At 44.2% G+C, this 17,270-nt stretch overlaps 1 protein-coding gene across 1 annotated transcript in view; it reads left to right on the top strand.

Moving 5' to 3' along the window:
* Window positions 1-17,270, top strand: part of THSD4 (thrombospondin type 1 domain containing 4) — a 121,729-nt gene that overhangs the window by 75,521 nt on the left and 28,938 nt on the right. The window contains exon 3 of the mRNA XM_083412791.1: window positions 16,384-16,559. Within this exon, the coding sequence (XP_083268917.1) occupies window positions 16,384-16,559 (176 nt within the window). The remainder of the gene's footprint in view (window positions 1-16,383; window positions 16,560-17,270) is intronic.

Genomic DNA, 17,270 nt, shown 5'->3' with positions numbered 1-17,270 from the left:
ATGGGAGTGCCTGATCACCTCATCTGTCTCCTGAGAAATCTCTATGTGGGACAAGAAGCTACAGTTAGAGCTGGATATGGAACAACTGATTGGTTCAAAATTGGGAAAGGAGGACAACAAGGATGTATATTGTTTCCCTGCTTATTTAACTTATATGCAGAATTCATCATGCGAAAGGCTGGGCTGGATGAATCCCTAGCTGGAATCAAGATTGCTGGAAGAAATATCAACAATCTCAGATATGCAGATGACACAACCTTGATGGCAGAAAGTGAGGAGGAATTAAAGAACCTTTTATTGAGGGTGAAAGAGGAGAGCGCAAAATATGGTCTGAAGCTCAACATCAAAAAAACGAAGATCACGGCCACTGGTCCCATTACCTCCTGGCAAATAGAAGGGGAAGAAATGGAGGCAGTGAGAGATTTTACTTTCTTGGGCTCCATGATCACTGCAGATGGTGACAGCAGCCACGAAATTAAGAGACGCCTGCTTCTTGGGAGGAAAACAATGACAAACCTAGACAGCATTTTAAAAAGTAGAGACATCACCTTGCCAACAAAGGTCTGTATAGTAAAAGCTATGGTTTTCCCAGTAGTGATGTATGGAAGTGAGAGCTGTGGCGCGCACAGTTTGATCCATCTTTTAGATTTAGGGGAGCTAGTCTCAAACGTTTGTTGGGGGAGACCTAGGTTTTTTGGGGGGGAGTTATTAGTCCTGTCTTCACACTTTTTATGATGCAGGACCGCTGTAGCCACCCCCAACGACACGTTCTCAAGATGGAGGGGGAGGGAACAGCTGCAGTCGCCTGCAGTTCCTGCGCAATGCTTGCCATCTTGCCAAAGGTTGCAGGCAGCTTTACATGCAGCAATTGCATGTTGATTGCCCTCCTAAAAGACAAAGTCCAGCAACTGGAGGAACGTGTAGCTACACTCCAAAGAATTAGAGAGCTGGAGCTCTTCTTGGAAGCAGCAGAGCACACCGTCTCCACCAAGGAGGAGACAGGAGACTCCCCTGGGAAGGAGGCTAGTTCACCAACACAGGAGCCCGATATGTGGAGAAACGTGACTCAAAGAAGTAGGAGGCCCAGGGTTCGCTCTGATTGTTTAGAAATACACAATCGCTTTCAGGTCCTCTCCCCTAGCATGGAAGACGAAGAGCAGACTCCATTTGAGGATCTCTCCCTCATTACAGTCGATCAGGTATATGAAGATGAACAGCAAAGTCAGTCCTCAGGGAATGTGCAGGCGACCTTGGAACGGGCCGCTCACGGAAGAACCCCGACCAAACCTAAGAGGAGGCGTGTAGTGGTGATAGGGGATTCCCTACTGAGGGGAACAGAAGCAGTGATCTGTGGGCCTGACAAGATGTCTCGGGAAGTGTGCTGTCTCCCCGGGGCTAAGATCCAAGATGTAACTGAACGACTGCCAGGAATCATAAAACCCACTGACAAATACCCCTTCCTCTTGGTTCATGTGGGAACCAATGACACTGCAAGCAATAGCCTCCAGAAGATCAAAAGAGACTACGAGGCTCTGGGCAGGAAATTGAAGCAATTAAATGCACAAATCGTCATCTCATCTGTCCTCCCAGTTGAACGACGTGGCCCAGGGAGAGAGGGAAAAATAGTGGAAGTAAACAGCTGGCTTCGCAAATGGTGTAAACAGGAACGGTTTGGATTCTTAGATCACGGACTGCAGTTTCTTGAAGATGGACTTCTGGCAAGCGATGGGCTGCACCTCACAATGGTTGGGAGGAATGTTTTTGCCAAAAAACTCAGAAACCTCATCAGGAGGGCTTTAAACTGACTAATGTGGGGGAGGGAGACAGTGCTCCTGAAGGTAGGAGTCTATCAATTGATGAAGATGATCATCCAAATGTCATAGACCAAATGGAGCAAACAGCAAGCAGACCTAGTGGTGGGAGGAAAAAATCCTTAAATAAGAGACACGGGGGAATGACTAATGGACTTCAATGTCTGTACACTAATGCACAAAGCATGGGAAATAAACAAGATGAGCTTGAGCTCTTGGTACAGCAAACTAAATATGACATAATAGGCATCACTGAAACCTGGTGGGATAAGTCCCGCGATTGGAATGTAAAGATGGAGGGATACAATCTATTTCAGAGAAACAGACCAGACAAGAAAGGAGGAGGAGTGGCGTTATATGTCAGGGATGTGTATACCTGTGAAGAGATCCAAGATTTAGAACCTCAAAGCCAAAGTGAGAGCATTTGGGTCAAAATTAAGGGAGAGAAGAATAACAGTGACCTCATTGTGGGAGTTTACTATAGATCCCCAAGCCAAACGGAGGACATAGATGATGCCTTCCTGGAACAGATGGCCAAGCATGCAAAAGGAAGGGAGATAGTAGTAATGGGGGACTTCAATTACCCGGATATTTGTTGGATGTCAAACTCAGCCAAGAGCATAAGGTCAAACAGATTCCTCACTGGCCTTGCAGACAACTTCATTGTCCAGAAAGTGGGAGAAGCAACAAGAGGAACAGCCATTTTAGATCTGGTCCTAACCAATGTCGATGACCTGGTTAATGGGGTAGAAGTGGAAGGATCATTAGGCGCAAGTGATCATGCTCTTCTGAAGTTTACTATACAACGGAAAGGAGCAGCCAAGCATACTAGGACTCAATTTCTTGACTTTAAGAAAGCCGACTTCATAAAACTTAGGGAAGTGCTGGGTGAGATCCCATGGACAGTAATACTAAAAGGAAAGGGAGTTCATGATGGCTGGGAGTTTGTTAAGAGGGAGATAGTAAAAGCACAACTTCAGGCAATACCAATGAGACGGAAACATGGAAGGTGCCTAAAGAAGCCAGGGTGGCTATCTAAAGAACTTTTAACTGAGTTAAGATTAAAAAAGGATGTGTACAAAAAATGGAAAAGGGGGGAAACCACCAAAGAGGAATTCAAACAAATAGCCAGCACGTGTAGACACAAAGTCAGAAAAGCTAAAGCACAGAATGAACTCAGGCTTGCTAGAGAGGTTAAAAGCAACAAAAAAGGCTTTTATGGGTATGTTCGTAGCAAAAGGAAGAACAAAGAAACAGTGGGGTCACTCAGAGGAGAAGATGGTGAAATGCAAACAGGGGACACAGAAAGGGCTGAACTCCTCAATGCCTTCTTTGCCTCAGTCTTCTCCGATAAAGAAAACAATGCCCGACCTGAAGAATTTGGAGCAAATGATTCAGTAGAGAAAACACAGCCCAGAATAACTAAGGAGATAGTACAAGAATACTTGGCTAGTTTAGATGTATTCAAGTCTCCAGGGCCAGATGAACTGCATCCAAGAGTATTAAAAGAACTGGCAAATGTGATCTCAGAACCACTGGCAATCATCTTTGAGAATTCCTGCAGAACAGGCGAAGTCCCAGCAGACTGGAGGAGGGCAAATGTTGTCCCTATTTTCAAAAGGGGGAAAAGAGAGGACCCAAATAATTACCGCCCCAGTCAGTCTGACATCAATACCAGGGAAGATTCTGGAGCAGATCATCAAGCAAACAATCTGTGAGCACCTAGAAAGGAATGCTGTGATCACCAATAGTCAGCATGGATTTCTGAAAAATAAGTCATGTCAGACTAACCTGATCTCATTTTTTGACAGAATTACAAGCCTGGTAGATGAAGGGAACGCAGTGGATGTAGCCTACCCTGATTTCAGCAAGGCATTTGACAAGGTGCCCCATGATATTCTTGTAAAGAAGCTGGTAAAATGTGGTCTTGACTATGCTACCACTCAGTGGATTTGTAACTGGCTGACTGACCGGACCCAAAGGGTGCTCATCAATGGTTCCTCTTCATCCTGGAGAAGAGTGACTAGTGGGGTGCCACAGGGTTCTGTCTTGGGCCCGGTCTTATTCAACATCTTTATCAACGACTTGGATGATGGACTCAAGGGCATCCTGATCAAATTTGCAGATGACACCAAACTGGGAGGGGTGGCTAACACCCCAGAGGACAGGATCACACTTCAAAACGACCTTGACAGATTAGAGAACTGGGCCAAAACAAACAAGATGAATTTTAACAGGGAGAAATGTAAAGTATTGCACTTGGGCAAAAAAAATGAGAGGCACAAATACAAGATGGGTGACAGCTGGCTTGAGAGCAGTACATGTGAAAAGGATCTAGGAGTCTTGGTTGACCACAAACTTGACATGAGCCAACAGTGTGACGCGGCAGCTAAAAAAGCCAATGCAATTCTGGGCTGCATCAATAGGAGTATAGCATCTAGATCAAGGGAAGTAATAGTGCCACTGTATTCTGCTCTGGTCAGACCTCACCTGGAGTACTGTGTCCAGTTCTGGGCACCACAGTTCAAGAAGGACACTGACAAACTGGAACATGTCCAGAGGAGGGCAACCAAAATGGTCAAAGGCCTGGAAACAATGCCTTATGAGGAACGGCTAAGGGAGCTGGGCATGTTTAGCCTGGAGAAGAGGAGGTTAAGGGGGGATATGATAGCCATGTTCAAATATATAAAAGGATGTCACATAGAGGAGGGAGAAAGGTTGTTTTCTGCTGCTCCAGAGAAGCGGACACGGAGCAATGGATCCAAACTACAAGAAAGAAGATTCCACCTAAACATTAGGAAGAACTTCCTGACAGTAAGAGCTGTTCGACAGTGGAATTTGCTGCCAAGGAGTGTGGTGGAGTCTCCTTCTTTGGAGGTCTTTAAGCAGAGGCTTGACAACCATATGTCAGGAGTGCTCTGATGGTGTTTCCTGCTTGGCAGGGGGTTGGACTCGATGGCCCTTGTGGTCTCTTCCAACTCTATGATTCTATGACATTGATTTATACATTTTTGGTAATTTGTTTGTTGTAAAGTACCATCTACGGTATATATCATTTTCATAAAATTCTTGCTCAAGGTATAGCAAGTATAGCATGCTGTGAATTTCAACCCATATTTCCACAACTTTCCCCATGATTCTATTCTGTGTTACTCCCCACATCCCTAGCCCAATGGATCCAAGAATTCTCAACGTTTATGGCCTTGGATTCAGCTCATTAGGCCCTGGGGATTTGAATTCATTTAAAGTATCCAGGTGGTCCCTTACTACCTCTTTTTCTATTTTGGGCTGCAGCTCTTTCCTTATACCATTTTTTCTGTTATCACCAGGTTGGGCATCGCTTTCCTTTTGGGTGAAGACAGAGACAAAGTCAGTGTTCAGCAGTTCCGCTTTCTCTCTGTTACCCAATAGCATTGCTCCATCTACTGCACGCAGAGGACCTACCACTTGCTTGTTCTTCCTCTTGCTTCAAACATAGTCAAATAAACCTTTTAAAAAAATTTTTAAACTCTTTTGCAAGTCTGAGCTCATTCTGAGCTTTGGCCTGCCTGCCTTTTCCTTGCAGCTGTTGCTTTATTGTATATATGCTTTCTTCATGATTCCCCCTTTCTTCCATTTCTTAGACATGCCCTTCTTATATCTCAGCTCATCTGTTAGCTCCTTATGCAGCCACACTGGTTTCTTTAGATGCCTCCCACTTTTGTTTCTTGTTGGAATTGTCTGCATTTCAGAGGGTTCCTGAGTCGCATCCTGAGTAATTCCTGTAAAAATGTTCACTTTTTGTTCCAAATCAGTTATATTTTGTCCCAAATTGTCAATTTTCTTTACCGTCAAGTCCGTCTTCTCATGTAGTTGTTCCAACAGAGCACTTATTTTGTAAAATGCATTCACTAAAACTTCTTGTTTTGCCATTCTTATCCAAGGTCTTATCCAAGGTCACTTATTTCACACACTCCTTAGTTCTTAGTGGAAAATTCCTTGATTCCACTTCGCAGTTACAACAGTTTCAAAGGCTCCCTCTATAGGAAACAATTTCTATTTGTATCTATCCTTATAAATCCAAGTCCAATAACAGAGTTACCATTCAACTTTCAGTTACTTTTCTCCTTTTTAAGTGCAGAGGAAACAATGAAAAGGATATATATCTCTTATTCAACTGTCCATCAGGATGTATTCCATTCCTAGTAAATAATTTTCTCAAATCATCGATCTTATTAACAGCCTGATCCCAGGCTCGAAACAGTGGTAAATTATCTCGTCTCGCTCACTCTCCTGCAGGTTTAAACAATCCACAAAGAGTTCCCCCCTCTTCTCCTGCTTCCAAGGGGGGGTTCAATGTCTTAAATGATGAAAGTTTAATGTTTTACAAAATACTTTTCCCAGGCTTTAGCTTGCGACGTCTTTGCTTTGATCTGTTTACAAAACGGAAGGCGGACTTCCTGTTTAAACCTCCCCATTTCAATGCCAAATTACGATGTTTAAAAAGTCCAATTTTCTATTTTACTTACAAGTGATTATTTCGAGTCCGAATGTCCACAGGAAAAGTCGATGCTTTCTGGCAACAGCAATGCAGATTCACTCCTTTAAAGAAGCGGTTGATTCAATGTACCGCGCCGCTCACCCCACGTCTCTCTGGATCCCCGAAACCGGGTTTCCCCGCGAGTAGGGGAGGCACAAAAGGTACCGGCCGAATCCCAAGTCCACGAGCTTCTTCCGCCCGTGGTTTCTAATGGGTCTCCGCCTCGCCGTGGCGGTCAGACCCTATTTTCCAAGGAACGGATTCCTCCCGATCAGAGGAAATCCGCCATTGCCAGAGGTGCCAACCCGGAAATGTGAATCTTATGTCTTGTCCCTTCCCAGTTACTTAAGCAAGTGGGCCCTGACATTTGCAGGATAAAGTCTTAAGGCAGGCTTGGAGCAATGTCATACTATTTGCTGGGTCCCAAAGCAGTGTGTGTGTGTGTGTGTGTGTGTGTGTGTGATTATGATGTCATATCCTTATGTAGACCTGTTGCCTGTCTTCTTAGTGACATCTTTAGGGAGACACACCTCACACTGAAAACCCATTTCTCAAGCCAAGGAAATCAGTAATCATATCCCATAATGATAGTGACTGCCAAAGACATGCCTAATAACAAAGACAGGCTTGCTTCTAGCCATCTTCCCTCATTATCCTGCAAGATCACAGCCATTTCTGGCCCAGGTTAGCAGGCTCACTTCATAAACATGAAAAATGACACAGACATCCCAGGCAAGTATTTCTCACTTTACAATTCAATGCCTCCCTGAAAAAGGTTCTAAAAAAATAACAAACTTTTTTGTGGGGAGGGGAATCAACAAATATTTACTATGCTAGCAATGTCTTCCAACCGTTCCTGATACCTCCTTATTTCACAGCATAGGGACAATACTTCATTTGTAGCAGTGCACTCTGGCTAGCCTACAGCAGGGTGGGCAACCAATGGCCTCAAGATGTTGATGCTGAGCTACAGCTCCCATCGTCCCTTATCATGAATGGATCTGGCTGGGCAGGAGGTGGAGACCACAACATCTTGGGCACCAGGCTAGCTACCTTGGCATAGGTAACCCAGGGCATTCGCCCTTTCTCTGGCCCATTGGATGAACTTCTCTCATGTTCGTCAAAGATTCAATGGCAGGAGTTTCCTTCTTTCCAGTCCAGAAGCAGAGCTGAACAGTTATGGCTGATAGCTCCCAGCATTATAAAAACTCATTTCCTTCCTGTTAAATTCTTCTAATGATTTTGCCTAAACAGGAACCTCTGTTTCCCCCCTTGAAATTTCACTTTTGGTAAAACTCTGCAACAACTTCAATTCTGGCTATGCATCTTTGTAGGACAGGAAAATGCTCCACTTCTAGGTTTTGGTTGGTTGTTTTTTTTTAAGTGTTCTTCCATTTTATAGTAAATTTTACATTCCACAGAAGTTATTAAGTCACCAGCATTAGAAGTTACCAGCATCACTTTGGGTGTGAATCCCAGCCAACCTATGACTGTTAATCTAGCAGCCAGTTTGATGCACACTAAATTAGGCTTTTTGAGCCTCTCTAATCCACATCAGGCAACTCACCCTTAAAAAAAAATTCCAGTATCATTTATCTGCAACACTGAAGATTAGGCTGGTTTTGTTCTCTAGCAGGAGATTCAATGACAGTAAAAACTCATTTGTAAGCTCTGTCTACATACATCATAAATTTGCAAAACACAGGTTCCCATGTAGTCTCTCTGTTGCAGGTCTATTTTCAATTCATGTACTGGTGTGCTAAACCATAGCTCCTAGCCCATGCTGCCTTCCACGTCATGACAACTTGGGAACCATCTTCCTATCCACCTTAGCTCATTGCAAAATGTGGAAAATCCAAGAGCCCGTGCCTAAAACATTTGGACTCCAGTTCTGCCATAGGAACAGAGTAAGCTGCCTTGTACTAAGGCTGACTTCTGATACATCTATCTCAATGTGGTCCACATTGGCAGTGTTTTCCCAGGATTTCAGACAGGGGACATTCACTTAAAGATTGAATGCAAAGCACATGTTTGTCAGCAACACACCCAGCAGAAAGGAATCTCCAGAGGAAGAGGAATTGGCTGCACCTGAGTCGCCAAGAAGTAGGAGGCGGAGCAAGTGATTAGAGCAGAGGTGGGCCATCAGGAGGCGGGGGAGGACGTGGCGTATATCTGGCCTTGGGAGGGGTCAGAAGCCAGTTGAGTCAACAGACTCCGATGCTGAAGGATGAGTTGTGGAAGCTGGGACTGCTGTAGGCTTGTTATTGAGAAATAAACCTCAGCTACTTAAACTGCCAGCGTTCTGTGTCTTGTGTGGGAGAAGCGCTAAACCTGACAATATTCTACCACTGAGCTGTTGCCCATTTTAACCCAATGGCAAGTAATGGTCTATCTAGATCAGCACTAGCAATGGCTAAGAATGCTACAAGGAGGTTCAGAAGCAAGTGATAATGGACACATCTTCCTCAACCAAGATGGTCAAGGGTCTGGAAACCAAGCCTTATGAGGAATGGTTGAGGGAGCTGGTTATGTTTAGCCTGGAAAAGAGGAGAGATATCATAGCCACGTTCAAATATCTGAAGGGCTTTCACATGGAAGATGAAACAAGCTTGTTTTTTTTGAGGGTAGGACTCGAACCAATTCATTATACACCTCGAGGTGCCAGGCAGAAATGCTCCTCTTTAACCAGGTCTTGGGTTGAGTGACATCTGATGCCCTTTTAAAATGGGTTTGGGGGAGGGGCTACCGGGCTGTTTTTGTTTTTATTATGTCTTTCGTGGTTTAATGTTCTGATTTTATCCTGTGAACCCTCCTGAGACCTGTGAGTCGAGGCGTGGTAAACAGATTTAACCATCATCATCATCACCATCATCAAGATTTGCAATCAGGCACATATGTGCATTGGGAGCGGGGGAGGGGGGGACTGAATTTATAGAAACTGGAAGGTCAGCAAGTTGTTCATTCTCTAGTTTTAGAAATAATTTTAGGAATTCTCAGTTAAGCTTGAATTCAGGAGGAACAGAGTGAATACCACAAGCAGCCAGGAGAGCTTTGGGGGAAATCTTCTCCATCAAACCCTCTTTAGGAATGTGGCCGCCTTGAGCATTCAGCCTGCCTCCTTTTCTAATTCTGGATCTGGTTTACTGTTTTAAAATCTAGCCAGGTTTTTACAATATACTTTTATTATTGTAATGGGGAAAGCTAATACGTAATTTAACTTCACCACTTCTCCAGGATGTAAAGTTTGTCAAGGTTTTAATTTTTAAGAATCTGAAATGCTATTTCCTTCACTCTGTAGCATTCCTGTTTAATGTTTCAGACACATTCTGGACTGTGATTGACACCCGAAAAAGGTGCAAAGTTCTTTGTATGTATAAAGAGGGTGCAGTGCCCTTCACATCCCACTGTCTGACTCCAAACTATACAAATATTGCATTCTAAAAGTGCTTTCAACATAGGGAATAACATTTCCTAAGACATCAATTTGACATGCTTACTATTGACAATTTAGGGTGACTTACCAGATGCTGTCCAGGTTATTAGCTCTTTTGAAGGTGTAATAGATTGGATGATGGACTGGAGGGGCTTTTGGTTTGGTTCAGAAGGTCTCTTTTTCTATTCTTCTTTAGTAACCAGGGAGATAGTGCTGTTGTGTTGCAGTCCCTCAGACAGAGAGGCTTATTAAGGTGTGCCTTCCAGGCACCACATTCACCCGAGGCCTAGTTGGAAGAGTGTAGAGCAGGGGTCAGCAAGGTTTACCTCGCCTGGGCCAGTTCACTCCAGCGGAGATCCCTCCATGGGCCGGATCAGTGAAGAAATTTGCTTCTGCAAAATAGCCCCTAAAAGTTCATTCCCGAGTTTTGCTCAGGAGAACTTCATTTCCATATTGTCTCTCAACATTTTGACAGGACATTTGGTGGTGCTTTAATCACAGTATAGCATTGGCGACCCTAATTTAAGTTGATCATCTATGATGAATATCAAGCTGGAGTTTGAAAAGACCAGCTAGCTTCATAGAATCATAGAATCATAGAATCATAGAGTTGGAAGAGACCACAAGGGCCATCGAGTCCAACCCCCTGCCAAGCAGGAAACACCATCAGAGCACTCCTGACATATGGTTGTCAAGCCTCTGCTTAAAGACCTCCAAAGAAGGAGACTCCACCACACTCCTTGGCAGCAAATTCCACTGTCGAACAGCTCTTACTGTCAGGAAGTTCTTCCTAATGTTTAGGTGGAATCTTCTTTCTTGTAGTTTGGATCCATTGCTCCGTGTCCGCTTCTCTGGAGCAGCAGAAAACAACCTTTCTCCCTCCTCTATGTGACATCCTTTTATATATTTGAACATGGCTATCATATCACCCCTTAACCTCCTCTTCTCCAGGCTAAACATGCCCAGCTCCCTTAGCCGTTCCTCATAAGGCATCGTTTCCAGGCCTTTGACCATTTTGGTTGCCCTCCTCTGGACACGTTCCAGTTTGTCAATGTCCTTCTTGAACTGTGGTGCCCAGAACTGGACACAGTACTCCAGGTGAGGTCTGACCAGAGCAGAATACAGTGGCACTATAACTTCCCTTGATCTAGATGCTATACTCCTATTGATGCAGCCCAGAATTGCATTGGCTTTTTTAGCTGCCGCGTCACACTGTTGGCTCATGTCAAGTTTGTGGTCAACCAAGACTCCTAGATCCTTTTCACATGTACTGCTCTCAAGCCAGCTGTCACCCATCTTGTATTTGTGCCACTCATTTTTTTTTGCCCAAGTGCAATACTTTACATTTCTCCCTGTTAAAATTCATCTTGTTTGTTTTGGCCCAGTTCTCTAATCTGTCAAGGTCATTTTGAAGTGTGATCCTGTCCTCTGGGGTGTTAGCCACCCCTCCCAGTTTGGTGTCATCTGCAAATTTGATCAGGATGCCCTTGAGTCCATCATCCAAGTCGTTGATAAAGATGTTGAATAAGACCGGGCCCAAGACAGAACCCTGTGGCACCCCACTAGTCACTCTTCTCCAGGATGAAGAGGAACCATTGATGAGCACCCTTTGGGTCCGGTCAGTCAGCCAGTTACAAATCCACTGAGTGGTAGCAGAGTCAAGACCGCATTTTACCAGCTTCTTTACAAGAATATCATGGGGCACCTTGTCAAATGCCTTGCTGAAATCAAGGTAGACTACATCCACTGCGTTCCCTTCATCTACCAGGCTTGTAATTCTGTCAAAAAATGAGATCAGGTTCGTCTGACATGACTTATTTTTCAGAAATCCATGCTGACTATTGGTGATCACAGCATTCCTTTCTAGGTGCTCACAGATTGTTTGCTTAATGATCTGCTCCAGAATCTTCCCTGGTATTGATGTCAGACTGACTGGGCGGTAATTATTTGGGTCCTCTCTTTTCCCCTTTTTGAAAATAGGGACAACATTTGCCCTCCTCCAGTCTGCCGGGACTTCGCCTGTTCTCCAGGAATTCTCAAAGATGATTGCCAGTGGTTCTGAGATCACATCTGCCAGTTCTTTTAATACTCTTGGATGCAGTTCATCTGGCCCTGGAGACTTGAATACATCTAAACTAGCCAAGTATTCTTGTACTATCTCCTTAGTTATTCTGGGCTGTGTTTTCTCTGCTGAATCATTTGCTCCAAATTCTTCAGGTCGGGCATTGTTTTCTTTATCGGAGAAGACTGAGGCAAAGAAGGCATTGAGGAGTTCAGCCCTTTCTGTGTCCCCTGTTTGCATTTCACCATCTTCTCCTCTGAGTGACCCCACTGTTTCTTTGTTCTTCCTTTTGCTACGAACATACCCATAAAAGCCTTTTTTGTTGCTTTTAACCTCTCTAGCAAGCCTGAGTTCATTTTGTGCTTTAGCTTTTCTGACTTTGTGTCTACACGTGCTGGCTATTTGTTTGAATTCCTCTTTGGTGGTTTCCCCCCTTTTCCATTTTTTGTACACATCCTTTTTTAATCTTAACTCAGTTAAAAGTTCTTTAGATAGCCACCCTGGCTTCCTTAGGCACCTTCCATGTTTCCGTCTCATTGGTATTGCCTGAAGTTGTGCTTTTACTATCTCCCTCTTAACAAACTCCCAGCCATCATGAACTCCCTTTCCTTTTAGTATTACTGTCCATGGGATCTCACCCAGCACTTCCCTAAGTTTTATGAAGTCGGCTTTCTTAAAGTCAAGAAATTGAGTCCTAGTATGCTTGGCTGCTCCTTTCCGTTGTATAGTAAACTTCAGAAGAGCATGATCACTTGCACCTAATGATCCTTCCACTTCTACCCCATTAACCAGGTCATCGACATTGGTTAGGACCAGATCTAAAATGGCTGTTCCTCTTGTTGCTTCTCCCACTTTCTGGACAATGAAGTTGTCTGCAAGGCCAGTGAGGAATTGGTGCTTCCAAGCACCAATCCAATCTTTGTGCAATGTCATTATAAACCACTCTGTCTTTGCCAGCATTTTTCCTATTTATTTCTATGCTTTTGATTTAAGAAAAGAACCAGAGAACTACATTAGGAATTATCAAATTATCAAATAAAACTACTTTTATACTTTTAATAGAAGTATTCCATATTAAAAAATAGTTTAAGTCTAGCCAAGAAAAAGCTTGCCAAAGGTCTCTGTAGCACAGGTGTTCTAATTAAATTGCACTGGCTGCATCTTGCTGACTGTCAGTTATTGTCGCAGACAGTTGAAAGTTTCCACCCTGTCCTTTTAACAAGAGGTAGACCTTGAATCCAGAAAAGCAAGGAATGCAAGTGGTGGAATCCTTCCATGTTAATCATGCACACTTCTCCCCATGTCAGGAGGGAGGTTCACATATCTCCTACATGTTGACAGAACATGTGAAGGGGGATGTGGAGCCATGCAGATTGACCATAGCACTTTGCACTGGGAACATATCCCTGTGCTAGCTCTATGCAACAGAATCCCTTCCCTGCTATCTGCACATTTAGCTAGTGCAGGGAAGAGCTCTATACAAGGAGGGATTCTGGCTCAATATGAAGGGTCCCTCTTCATACAGATGGACTTTATGTGCATACATCAGCATATGCATAGAGCACTTTCTCATGCCAGCGGGACCCACAGATGGCAAGGAAACATTTCCATTCCACATGGTGGCAAAGGAAAGAAGAGGAAAAGGGCTTGACCATTTGTGAACACCATCAAATAAAATTTCATCAAATTTCAAAGGAATAATCCCCAAGTAGAGGGGCTGGTGGGAGTTTGAGTCCAACAATATCACTGTGTGCGTGCGCACGCGCACCCAGGCACTCCACTGCTAAATCAACGGGTAGATGTGCCAGGTGCCTATTCAAGGCTCACCCCTGTGGAGGAGCCGCTTCTCAGTAATGGAACATAACTTTGGAAAGAACCTCCAGCCCAGGAGGTAGGTCGAATTAAGTGTCAGCAAGAAGGAAGTACATCCAAAGAACACCCAGTGCCAATGGAAAGTGACTGGCAAGGTGTCAGGACCATGGACAGATCACAGGGGAAATGGATGCATTGCTAAAGTCACTAAGCAGATCTATCTAAGGAGGAATGATCCTGCTGTGGACAAGCACTTGCTAAGTCTGAAAAGGTTGCGGCTTAAACTCCAGTTTACAATTGGAGTGAACAGAAGAAGAGCCTTGCTGGATCAGACCAAAGGTCTATCTCGTCCAGCATCCTGGTCTCACAATGGCCAACGATGCCTTGGGGAAGTCCACCAGAAGCACCTAAGTGAAGCAGCACTCCCAAGCATGCTGCCTCTCATCTTGGTGAGAATATGTGACCAACTTGCATTTTTTTCAGTTTTCATTATTTAGGTGAGTCCCCCCCCCCCCCAGTATTCTGGTTAATTTAACTGGTTTTAGGATGCATTTCTGTTGTACACATTAGGGACTATTGTATTAAGCAGCACATAAATAAGTAAAATAAACAAATCTTTACCAATAGCCATTGATAGCCTTATTGTCCATAAGCCAATAAGTTTAACTATGCACAGTGTGAAGGAATCATTGACCCCCCCCATCTATTGAAGTTCACCTTCATTGGGCGATCTCATTGGGTTCTAGTAGTATGAGAGAGGGATAAAGCCTCTCTCAACCCACTTCCTCCACACCTTATACAACCTCATAGACCCATATCATGTTCCCATTCACTTTTTTCCTACATTAGAAAGGCCTCAGTGTTTTTTTTTTTTCCAATAATTTTTTATTAATAGGCGAATCACATCACATTATTCAAATCACATTAATTCCAAATTATACAGCCAAATTTTTAAAATTTTTGGGGGGTACCCATATATCAAGCTCAGCACGAGTCCAAAATTCCAGATGACTCCAGACATCACTTATTTGCTGCTTTTATTAGACAGTTCCATCCAGTTCGATTCGGATAGATCTTTATTCCTTCTTTCTCTTCTTGTTGTTATCATTTATTCCTTTCTTTGCGGTCTCTGATGGTTTCCACAAACAGATTGAAGATTTAGCGTCCCTGTGTGGGTATGCTGCCAAACTCATATTATTCAGGAGCGACCTCTGTCAGCCTTCGGTCGGTCCATTATTTTTCCCAGGCTAGCCGTAAATCAAACGATATCGGGGGCTCTGTCAGGTCCAACTTGCATTCCAGCCTTCTTTCTTTTTCAAATTCCTGAATCTCCTCCCCCTCATCTGTTCTCCTGCTGGCCTGTCTTTGCGAGACGCCATGTTTTTTTAACTGCGTCATAAAATTTTCCTCCTTCTCGCCTTTCAATCTTCTCGTATTGTATTCCTTTCCCCACACAGTTTTAAAGTTCTGTTTATGTTATTTAAAACGCGACGATCTTATTTCTTTCTGGGGTGGAGGATTATTGTAATCATATCATATGAAGGGATTTAAGAGGATTTTTCCCTCCACCCCCCCTTCGTTCCAGCCTTACGTTCTCATGGTGGTAATTCATCAAGAGATTTACTTATCCATCCGTCGCTCCCGGTCACAGAGATGCATTAGTCAGCAGTCCTTATCTCGAGCCTTACTTGATATATGTGCTTCAGTCTTTCTTCCAATCCGTTATCGCCAATTAGTCCAAATATAATTCCAGACTGAAGCAACCAGCGCGCGCTGATTGGAATCGGCGTCGGGAAGATCTGAATCCATCGAGGGCTTGTGCCAAGTGTTCCGCACCCCCGTCTCTCGGATCAGGGGGTGCATTGAACACCGCTGGCAAGGGCAGGCCCCCCCATGCCCTTGGGGGGGTTTAGGAAGGCTGCCTACTTCCCATAGCAGCCCCTTAATACCTCGTATGGGTCAGAGAGATGTTATTGTCGGCCATCTTCCAACGCGCCACCTAGTGGCCCCAGAAAGGCCTCAGTGTTATCCCTCTGGCAGTGGGTATTCTGTTGCCACTTCTGGGTGTGGTGTTGGCAATGAAGGCAGGATGCTGAGTGATGCAGGGCATTCTGGAAAGGAGCGGTTGGTACCTGAGGATTTCCTAAAGTAGGGATGGGTAGCCTGTGGCCCTCCAGATGTTGTTGAACTTTAATTCCTATCAGCCCCTGCCAATATGATCAGTGGTTGGGGGTGATGGAAGTTGTAGTTCAAAACATCTGGGAGACCACATGTTCCCCATTCCTGCCATAAAGGAAACAGTTCCAAGAGCTCATGGTGAGTGATACAGTGTCACTGGAAGCAATTCTTCCTCTTCTTTTTTGGTGAGATTTTCAGAATGACTTATTTTCTCCTGTTACTGCATCCTGGACTCGCCTAGAGATGTGTTCTAGACACTCAGGAACACAGGAAGCTGCCATATACCAAGTACTGCACAACCCTTGGTCTGTCTAGCTCAGTATTGTTGACATTGACTGGCAACAGCTCTTCAGGATTTCATGCAGGAATCATTCTCAGTCTGGAGATACCAAGGATGGAACCCGTGACACTTTGCAGATACAGCACATGTTCTGCCACCAAACAGTTACGGAATTTGTGCTCAGGTTTTATTGATGTGGACATTGCTGTGTCAATATGAACATTTATATATCATAAATACATATTTGTATAACTTAACGCATGCCATCTCCCCCCTTGTTTCTCACAGCACTGCGGAGTCGATCAGGGCGGTCTATTATCAATGGGAACTGGGCAATTGATCGACCTGGGCGATATGAGGGAGGAGGAACAATGTTCACCTACAAACGCCCCAATGAAATCTCAAGTACTGCAGGGGAATCCTTTCTAGCAGATGGCCCAACAAATGAAATCTTGGATGTCTATGTAAGCTGCAAATATTAGGCATAATAATACCACTTCAGTTAACTACAAGACCATTTTGTTCTCTTTCTCTATAACCTAGAAGAACCACCCTTGATAGTTAGTAGTATGTAAACCACTGAATTTGTGGGGGGACACACTGCTTTGCAGTCTTATTCGACTTGCATGCGCACTCAGAAGTACCACTGAATTTGAGTAGGGTTACTGTTGATCAAATTCCTGCCCACGAAGGAGCTCAGGGTGGCAGTTATCCCATTTGATCCTCGCCACAATCCTGTGAGGCTTAGAAATGGTGACTGAAAGGAGACCACCTGCTAAGCCTCATAGCTGTACCCAGAAGAGAATGGTGGGGCTTATCACTTCCATTTAGCCTACCTAGCTATTTTGCTGAGATGTTTCTCCTCGCCTCCCCCCTGAGATTGCCAGGGGGAACCTTCTGGCCATTCCACCAGTGAATGGCGCTTGCCATGCAGTGACACAAGGCTGGACCTTCTTTGTAGCAGCTCCCCAGCTGTGGAACTCCATCCCCTTGGAACTGTAGATGCCTGGGTTTCCTTCAGCCTGGTGTGGGGTAGAAATCAATTGTCTTAGTCAAGGTTTTAGTACTGTCGTTACGACAGACTGCTGCTATGTTCATCAAAATGTTTCTCTGTTATTGTTGTATTAATAATTGAACAATATTTTTATTATTGCATATTGTGTTCTCTTTCATAT

Source organism: Podarcis tiliguerta (genome assembly GCF_965153285.1).
Source record: "Podarcis tiliguerta genome assembly, chromosome: 14".
Lineage (NCBI taxonomy): Eukaryota > Metazoa > Chordata > Lepidosauria > Squamata > Lacertidae > Podarcis > Podarcis tiliguerta.
This window is presented reverse-complemented; position numbering and strand designations above follow the sequence as displayed.